Raw genomic sequence first — 9,496 nt, 5'->3', positions numbered from 1 at the left:
CCCAAAAGTGGTATCGCTCGAAATCTAATTGTACAGTCGCAGAATGAAAAGGTTCGTCACCTTAGTGTCGGTTTTCGCTTGCACTAGGTACCAAACCTGCCAACATAACGTGCAAGAAACAGTGCTGCTAACATTTAAATAAATATGACGTTTGCTAACAAATAAGGTTTTGCTTGTTTATTTTTCTATCCCATCATCAGTGCAATGCAATGATGACATTTACCAGNCAGACATAATGCAAGTTTGTTAAGGCAAACTTACATATAATTTATAGAAGCAGACATAATGCAAGTTTGTTAAGGCAAACTTGCATATACTTTATAGAAACACATTAATGCAAGTTTGTCGCTCGGAAACTAGAAAGTTTGATTTAAACTTGCCTCAAGTTTACATACTTGCCATGGCAAATTTGAAACAAAGCTTCATTTTTGATACATCAAACTTACTGCAAGTCAGATTCAAGTTTAAAATGTTATCTGGGCAGTATCTCAAGACAAAAGTCTGACCGATATAGTATAGGGATCTGAAACTCTTACTACAAACACAAAGTCTGTTGAACTCCATAACATCCATATAGTTACGGTTAAAGTTGTACATTTTTATACGGTTCCAGGCATATGCCGGACCATCCCCACGTCTCTGAAGATGTTCTACGGCCACGTGTTCTGCAGCGAGTGCTTCAAAACTCACGTGATGGCGCGCTTCAAGGGCGAAGCGCCGCGAATGCATTCCAATAGTTGGTGGATGCAGTGGGCGCCTGGAGCCAAGCAGGAGGAGAAGGATAAGACAGAAGGTAGACCAATGACCACACTGATTTAATTTATCATGTTCTTCTGATTTCAAATACTTTAATACCGCGATGCAGGTTTGCAGGCGAACTTCTACCAGCGCCATCTGTTGAATAAAGGGAAAAAAATGCTAAAGCGCCATGTGGAAATGGCGCTTTAGCAATAGGGATGTTTCCTGGGTCAAAAAGCAAGAGTTTTAATTAGTCCGTCTGTTAACTTATCAAAAAATACTCTACACGTATTTTTACTTTTTCAAACTAATGAAAATTTAAAGAGATAAAGCGCGCCAAAGTTCATAAGAAGAGGCCCGTGACGTCAATGCGTGCATAAAAGTGCCGCACGTTGTGACGTCGTGCGGAACTTCAACGCACCATAACTATGTAATTATTTGTTAGATTGACAAATAAAAATATATGTGTCCAATATTTTTTGATATTAAACATTACGGACTAAAAAATTTTTTTTAGGAAACTAGCCTATTATTTCCCTTTCCACTGACGAATAATGTTACTGTTTATGGAATAAATGACTATGACTATGTGAGCTATGGAAATCGACCATTTAGGAAGCTGAGGTAGAATTGATTCCTTCCGAGCGCGTGTCTTTCGGGGATCAAGGTCCCATTGTATCCTTTAATACATTGTAGTTTACTAAAGTGGAAATCTTTAATACCGCGATGTAGGTTTGCAGACGAGCTTGTACCAGCGCCATCTGTTGAATTATGCTTACAACTAGTTTGTAGTTCTGCCACTAGATTCCTCGGATCTCGATTCGGCTAGTCCAACAACGCCATCGGGCTGTTATTACTTTAAAATTTAGTTTCTCTGTCTTCTAAATTTAAGCAACTATAGGTCTAGCTAGCGCTTAACTCATTCAGCGCCTGAGCTTTGGGATAGGAGCGCTACCTACGGGAGGGGTGACATGACATGACATATTAGGGGCCATCCATAAAGTAGGTCACACGAATTTCATGATTTTTCTTTTCCCAGCGGACTCAAAGGACTCCTCGAACCCTCCTCCTGAAGAGCCGGCGCGGCGCTGCATCTGTGCCCGTTGCTTGCAAGCTGTGAGCGACAACAACAAGATCGACATCGGCGGGCAGAGCTTCCACACGCAGTGCGCTAGATGTTGTGAGTACCTAGTTACATATTGTTTTGTTTAGAGGTATGATGACAGTTTAATCAAGGCAGTCTAAACCGGTGGAAAGGCAGTCTGATCCAGGTAAAAGCAGTCTGATTCAGGTAAAAGCAGTCTGATTCAGGTAAAAGCAGTCTGATCCTGGGTAAAGGCAGTCTTATATTGGATAAGGCAGTCTGATATTGGGTAAAGGCAGTCTGGTCCTGGGTAAAGGCAGTCTGATCTTGGGTAAAGACAGTCTGACCCTGGGGTAAGAGCAGTCTGATCCTGGGACAATGTAGACCCAGCCAGGGGTAGTTCGGGCGTTCTCTGATTTGGAGACAAATAGATGTAGGATTTGGCCTACCCTACCAGGTAGACTAGGTAAGGCCTACCAAGAATTTAAAGGCCAAACTTCGTTTAACCTTGAGTCCTTTTAGTTCATTAGTTTATGAAATCTAACAGTGTGTAGATGAAATGTTGGCAACCTTATGACCCAAAATTTTTTCAACTTCCAGATTTCTGCCACGCCGTCCCCAAAAACTCCGTCAAGATCTACTACGGCCAAGTCTTCTGTGAGGAGTGCTTTCACAAGCACGTCCTGAACCGCGGCCGCGACAACCCATCCGAATTCTTTAAAAATTGCTTCGAGCAGTGGCAGAATAATGCCACGTTTGCTGAGAACATGAGGCAGTTTATGGCGGGGAATAAGGAGGCGACGCCGTTTGTGTTCATGATGACGGGCGGGCAGCCGCCATTTTGTCGCTGCGGCGCGCCGGAGTACCAGCAGCCTGAGGCGAGGAAGTGTAAGTTCTGTTGATCCTTCAGTCTCTGATCGAGGGGGGCAGGCTACCCCAGGGAGGGGAGGAGTAGGCTAGCCCAGGGGGGCAGTAGAAAATAGGGGAGGGCGCCTGATCAGGGGAGGACAATGTGATTAGGGATAGGAAAGGGATATCTGAGCCGGAGGGGGGGCTATCTAACTCAGGGGATCGGCAGTCTCACCCAGGGGGTGGGAAGTCTGGCCCAGGGGGTGGGAAGTCTTGACCCAGGGGGGCTTGACCCAGGGGGTGGGAAGTCTTGACCCAGGGGGAGGGAAGTCTTGACCCAGGAGGGTGGGAATCTTGACCCAGGAGGATGGGAATCTTGACCCAGGAGGGTGGGAATCTTGACCCAGGAGGGTGGGAAGTCATGACCCAGGGGGTGGGAAGTTTTGACCCAGGGGGCGGGAAGTTTTGACCCAGGGGGTGGGAAGTCTTGACCCAGGGTGGGCTCTGATCCAGGGGGACGGGGAGGCTTGTTTTTGTAAAAGTATAAGTATCTTAACATTTGTAGATCTATTAAGCGTCATAATCCACGTAGGTAACCAATTATGTTTCTCCGTAGGTGCGTAAGAGTTAAAAATTTTCACAGCTGCGACCCCCGCGCTCTCAGTCGGCTCGGAATCCCTCGGCACCTGGGACTTATCCTTCGAGAACCGAACCGTCGCATCCGACGCGCAGGAATCCACCGAATCAGCAGCCGAGACCACGGCCGCGGCTGAAAAAATCGAAAAGCTGACCAAATACCTGCATTGCACGAGCGAAAATGAGAAAAAATGGCAAAGTGTACAGAAAGCTAACGGGGTGGGGTGTCCCAAGTGTTTGTGGCAGTGTGGCGTAGTGTTTGTGCGGGACTGCCGCAAGGCGGTCTGTTGTGGGGACTGCTGACCCCCAATAAAGTTGTTTCGTTTTCAAAACTTGCGTTTTATTTCAAAGATAAGTTAGGGCAAAGTTAGAGATACTGTAGGACCACCTCAAAACGTCTAGTCTCCTGTAGGCACATTCCTAAAAGCATTTTCTCCCGTTCCAGAATATACCATAGAATAGACATAAGACAATCGCTCCCGTTACCAAAGATAAATAATATCTCCCGTTGCCATAGACAATCGCTCCCGTTGCCATAGACAATGGCTCCCGTTGTTATAGACAATCGCTCCCGTTGCCATAGACAATCGCTCTCGTTGCCATAGTCAATCGCTCCCGTTGCCATAGACAATCGCTCTCGTTGCCATAGTCAATCGCTCCCGTTGCCATAGACAATCGTTCCCGTTGCCATAGATAGACAATAGCTTCCCGTTGCAATTGTCAATCACTCCCGTTGTTATAGTCAATCGCTCCCGTTGCCATGAACGATCGCTGACACTAGAGCCCTGTTTTTACGATGTTCGTTTATTTTAGACACTGAGCGTTCGATTGTTTTTAGACACTGAGCGGTCGTTTTTTGCGATATTCATGTTTTTAGACACTTATCCACTAGTGTTCTATTGTTTTTGCGATTCAGACGCTCGCTTGACTGGCAAAATGCCTCATGAAGTAAAAGACATCAGGTTCTTTTTACAATATATTTATTTTAAACGCTCTCTTGCACGGGCGGTTCATAAGCCTTCGGGGCGTTCGCCCTTCTCGCCCGCCTCGCCGCGCTTGCCGCCGCCGCCCTCGCCGTGCAGTTCCATCAGCTTGGAGAACACTCCGCTCCTTCACGAGGAGTCTTTATTATAAGCACAAAAAACAAGTGAACACTACGCGGGAAAAGAAACAAAGCACTTAATCTGCTGCTCTTTTGTTTCCAGTGATTTTTATTAGCGCGAAAAACAAGTGACACGTAACGTTTATACGCCAGTTAAGTTAGAATCTAACAAACGACAAATGAACAACCTTTAGATAGATGTTCATTTGTTTTTAGACGTGTCACTGAACGTTCGTTTTTTTGCGACGTTCATTTGTTTTTAGACACTTGACCACTATCGTCACTTGTTTTAGCGATGTTCATTTGTTTTTAGACACTAGTTTTAGTGATGTTCATTCGTTTTTGCGAATTAGACACTAGGATTGTGATCAGTAAGACGCTCGGTCACTTGTCGACGTTCATTTGTTTTCAGTTGCTCGCATAGAAACGACCAGGGTTTCGAGGGATTATGATCCTAAAAATGAAAGCCACAGGGTTCTTTTTACAATATATTTATTTTAAACGCTCTCTTGCACGGGCGGTTCATAGCCTTCGGGGCGTTCGCCCTTCTCGCCCGCCTCGCCGCGCTTGCCGCCGCCGCCCTCGCCGTGCAGTTCCATCAGTTTGGAGATCTCGAAGCGCGGCCGTTTGAGCACCTTGACCTGAAACGAAGGTGTTATTGTTAATGGTGTAAAGTTGTATTTGGTTTGGCAAGATTGCGGACGAATGTCTAAGTTGGGATAATATCTAAAAAGCCCGGTCTGTGAACACGTAGAATCCCGTCCAATGACCCCAAGCTACCCATCCTTATCGCTCGCGCGTAATGAGGGCTATCGTTTTAGCGCTCACCAGTTAGCGCCACTGTAGAGTAAGGTCCTTTCAGTTGCTAGTAGCGAAGACAGTGGCACCAACTTGTGAGCGCTAAAGTGGTAGGAGGTCTATCGCATTTGCACTCATCAAGATGGCGTCACTGTAGAGTAAGGTCCTGTCAATCGCCAGGGGTGCCAACTGTTAAGTATAATAACGATAGCCCTCATTGGTTTGGCAAGATTGCGAATGTCTAAGTTGGTATAATAACTAGCGGATAAGTTTAATTGGGCTTCGGAGGGCACGGTCGGCTTTATTTGATAACTGGGTAGACCCCGCCCTTCTGGGAGAGTTCCACAATTCGGCGTTCACGAGCGAAAGAGCATTTTCCGACTTAAAAATGGAGTGTATTCCACCACTTTGATCATGTTCATCCATGGATCAAACTGATAAAAGGACATAAGTGTCGCCTGAAGTCCACTTTGATCTCCTGGGATATCTAATCCAGGTGATCAAAGAGAAATAGAACCTTCTATTTGTATCAGGAATCGGCTGGCAAAAAATCGATTCTCCCATACCCCCTTACTAATAAAAAATTACACAGTTGTTGAACACTGTTTTAAAATTACATTTCCATACTAAACGTCACTTTAAAACACTGTTCAACGAGCGTGTAAGTTTTAATAGTAAGAGGGTTACTGATTTTTTAATTAGACCTACTTTTGTCTGATGACCAAGCTATCGGCCGACTACATCTGTAACCCGGGACAAACTTGACCTTCACTGGTTGTATTTTCATTGGCGGTCCAGCTGTAGATCCTGGCTACACAGGAGTTGCAGCGGTGGGAACGAGAGGTGGGAATAGTCCCATAAGTCTCTCTTAGAAGTATGAGAACCCTAGTCAATAACTTACCTTCCTGATGCAAACATCCCGCAGCGGGTAGATGCCGTGGCACGCCTTCTCGATGTCTTTAGCGATGGAGTCGGGGATCAGCTTGTTGACCACCTCGCGGAGTTCCGAGTTGGTGACGTCACGGGTGATGATCTCGCACATCTTCTTGCGGATGGCTCGCACCTGGGTAGTAGAGAGAGATTGTNTTACCCCTCGCTGCAACTGGATAGGTTTCGAGTCCCGATCCTGGAGGCGGACCGACATTGTGGCGTTTTTGTACAAACCCCTCAACACTTCGATATATCGATAGTCAATTTGGCACCTTTGGAATTTTCTACTAATACATTTTATTTTTTCAAATGGCAAGGTCCGCATACTTATAAAATTGATGGAAGAAATAAATATAAATAAAGATGGCGGAACTGAAATTGTTGAGTGCGGACCTCTCCGTTGTACTTGCGTGTTTATAGAGCTTTATTCAAAGTTGGTGATCTATAAAGTATTTCAAAACCCTAATCAACTTATTCTGCTGCAGTCAGCTTGAATTGTGAGTAAATTTGGATCTATAATAATAATAATGGATGTAAATTTATCAGAAATAAAAGATGGCGACCCGACGCGACCTGTGCTGGAAGCGCCATCTGTGCTTGAAACGCAGAATCCAATCCTAGAGGGCAGTGTTAAAAAGAAGAGGAGGCGCGGGAAAACTAAACGTAAAATCATGAAACCGTTTTTGAAGATACCTTGGCAAGAAAGAAGAAAATACGAGAAATCTAAAAGGAACAACAGGTTTCGTAAAATGGTTTTAACGAAGTCGCGTGCACCTTTCAACAATAATCAGTTCTTAATGGAAATTCATAAACCAGAGCCTGAAAATACTTTCATCATGCGAACACCTTCCGCACGTACTCGTGATTCGAGTTTCAGCATTGATTCTGAAGACAATTATTTTTTCTCTCTTCCGGAAGATGAAGAGGAATACTTGACTAAAGAATTTTCTAGCGTTTATGAGGATGCGCAATGCGAACGTTTATCAAATATGTCGAAGAATGAACTCATTCAAGAATATCTATTACTTGAGGCAAAATATGACAATCTTGTCAAACGAACTGAACGTTCTAAGCCGAAATATTTTAGTGACAAGGATTGTTCTGGATCTGAAAAGGATGCCTCTCTTACAGATAAAGATAGCATGATAACGGAAAGGGATACATCGGGTACCTCTATTGAATCCAATACAGTTTATGAGCCAGCTGTAAATGAAATTATGCAACGGTTGAAAGAACAAGAAGATCAAATACGTGATCTGAAATTGGCCAATGAAAAGTTACAACATGAAAATGAGCATTTACGACAAACATCACATGGGTCAACAAGTGAAGACTCGGAAAGTGATAGCTCTTCTAGCTCAGGCAGTTGTAGTAGTAGCTCTAGTCGAAGTCAGAGTCCCATTAACGATTTGGAGATAGCAGAGACTGTAAACAATGGCAATGAAATTCACACTAATGGTGATCAAAATGATGTGGCTGATGACATAGAGCCCACTTATCCTCTTGTTAATGGTTTTCATAGTCCAAAAGAGTAAACATTACCTACAGGTTCATGAAATGAGCCTCTGAAATGTGATTATGAAAGTTTTTTTTATACTTACTTATGTAAATTAATTTAAGGCGATAGGTGAGGCAAAACTGCAAAATAGACCTCTCTTTGNTGCAAGTTTGTTAAGGCAAACTTACATATTATTTATAGAAGCAGACATAATGCAAGTTTGTTAAGGCAAACTTACATATAATTTATAGAAGCAGACATAATGCAAGTTTGTTAAGGCAAACTTGCATATACTTTATAGAAACACATTAATGCAAGTTTGTCGCTCGGAAACTAGAAAGTTTGATTTAAACTTGCCTCAAGTTTATATACTTGCCATGGCAAATTTGAAACAAAGCTTCATTTTTGATACATCAAACTTACTGCAAGTCAGATTCAAGTTTAAATTGTTATCTGGGTGAAGGCTTACAGAAAATCCAACGCGCCAACAAGTTATAGGTACAATCGTGCAAATAATATCAATTAAAAATGTCAATATTGTGTACAATTGTCAAGTAAAACGATAACAAATCAGTCAAATAAAATCAAAAATTGAATACATAAATAATTGTCTTAGAATGTCATATTACCTACATAATAAGAATNATTTTTATGTGGATAGCCAAAAAATGGACGGCTCGTTTGTTTGCTTATAAACTAGATTCAACAGTTACTTACCTATTTGTAGGATATTTTACAAGATATTATTATCTACGTGAGTGGGTGTTAAATTGACTGGGTTGGGCATTTATTTGATAAAATTACCTTTTTGATCTTGTAACTAAATCAATATCCTAATCGAGAATTATAGATAGATATTTACATAACTATGTTTACCAGTATTATACTAAAAGCAAATATTTTCGTTTGTTTTTATATAGAAATGTATGCGGTAATAAAGATGTGAGTTATTTATTTGGACATCAGTTAAACGACGACCGAAGCCTTGAGCTGTACGTTCCGCTATTTTAAGTGCCCACGATCGAAGCTTCAGTATCCCAATACATCATTCAAAAAAGTTTAGCGCCCAAGCAACATTAGGGTAGATTGATGGATATAACACACACAAGACAAGAAAGGAAAGCAATATAGAAAAGAGACGATACAATTTAGGCGGTCTTATAAAGCTAATTCTTCCAGGCATAGTTGCCTATTGTTTATATCATTGAGGAATACTTAGGTACTTTCGTCGTCGTCGTCGTTTCAGTCAAATGACATCCACTGCTGGACAAAGGCCTCCCCCAAGGTTTTCCATAATACACGGTCCTGCGCTGCCCGCATCCAAGCTTTTCCCGCGACCTTCACCAGATCGTCGGTCCACCTAGAGGAGGCATTCCCACGCTACATCTTCCAGCCCGTGGTCGCCACTCGAGAAGGTCGCCACACTTTGGTACTTTACCAAATCAAATAATCAAAATCAAAATCAAAAATATTTATTCAGTTTAGACCACAAGTGTATAAGATTTATGTATAGATAAGATTCATAAGTGCAATCTTATCTATACATAAATCTTATACACACAAACACTTCTATACATACATATTACTTCAATACATATTATTATACATAGGTATGGAGAGCTTCATGCCTCCCTTTTCTAAACTAGGAGTTTGTCATTTATCTTGCCTGGTATCTAGTATCAGAGTCGTGTCGCGTCGTCACCCCTAGTAATGAGCTGGAGAGCTTGTTAGGGTGATTGATGTACCGGCTACCCCATAGTAATTATTGTTCAGTTTAATAAAAGCATACCTATACATAGTTCATGAACATCTTTCGATGTTTATTTTATGTTAATGTTGCAGTTGGGTAGTTATTGGTTGG

General features: G+C 42.5%; 3 protein-coding genes across 3 annotated transcripts; 2 read left to right on the top strand and 1 right to left on the bottom strand.

The window, feature by feature from the left end:
* The first annotated feature begins 285 nt into the window (after positions 1-285).
* LOC114365192 (uncharacterized) lies at positions 286-3,629 on the top strand. The gene is made up of 5 exons (XM_028321710.1): positions 286-291; positions 520-793; positions 1,778-1,918; positions 2,423-2,710; positions 3,315-3,629. The coding sequence occupies exons 1-5, from the start codon at positions 286-288 to the stop codon at positions 3,608-3,610; spliced, it is 1,005 nt and encodes a 334-aa protein (XP_028177511.1). The 3' UTR covers positions 3,611-3,629.
* Positions 3,630-4,884: 1,255 nt separating this feature from the next.
* LOC114365179 (40S ribosomal protein S3a-like) lies at positions 4,885-6,462 on the bottom strand. The gene is made up of 3 exons (XM_028321675.1): positions 6,432-6,462; positions 6,109-6,299; positions 4,885-5,050 (listed from the first exon to the last, which is right to left on the bottom strand). The coding sequence occupies exons 1-3, from the start codon at positions 6,460-6,462 to the stop codon at positions 4,907-4,909; spliced, it is 366 nt and encodes a 121-aa protein (XP_028177476.1). The 3' UTR covers positions 4,885-4,906.
* Positions 6,463-6,479: 17 nt separating this feature from the next.
* On the top strand, positions 6,480-7,750 carry Hexim (Hexamethylene bisacetamide inducible). Its single transcript, XM_028321668.1, has one exon. The coding sequence runs from the start codon at positions 6,665-6,667 to the stop codon at positions 7,670-7,672; it is 1,008 nt and encodes a 335-aa protein (XP_028177469.1). The 5' UTR covers positions 6,480-6,664; the 3' UTR covers positions 7,673-7,750.
* The last annotated feature ends 1,746 nt before the right edge of the window (positions 7,751-9,496 follow it).

The sequence above is a fragment of the Ostrinia furnacalis genome, unplaced genomic scaffold (genome assembly GCF_004193835.3).
Source record: "Ostrinia furnacalis isolate ACB-3 unplaced genomic scaffold, ASM419383v2 OfSCF7560, whole genome shotgun sequence".
Lineage (NCBI taxonomy): Eukaryota > Metazoa > Arthropoda > Insecta > Lepidoptera > Crambidae > Ostrinia > Ostrinia furnacalis.
Note: the sequence above shows the minus strand (reverse complement) of the source record. Positions and strands in the feature narration are given on the sequence as shown.

Excerpts from the sequence above, each read along its gene's own strand:
- LOC114365192 (XM_028321710.1), top strand. Across the intron at positions 794-1,777 it reads GGAGAAGGATAAGACAGAAG|CGGACTCAAAGGACTCCTCG; the intron begins GTAGACCAATGA and ends TTCTTTTCCCAG. Across the intron at positions 1,919-2,422 it reads CACGCAGTGCGCTAGATGTT|ATTTCTGCCACGCCGTCCCC; the intron begins GTGAGTACCTAG and ends TTCAACTTCCAG.
- Hexim (XM_028321668.1), top strand. The coding sequence starts at position 6,665 with ATGGATGTAAATTTATCAGAAATAAAAGATGGCGACCCGACGCGACCT.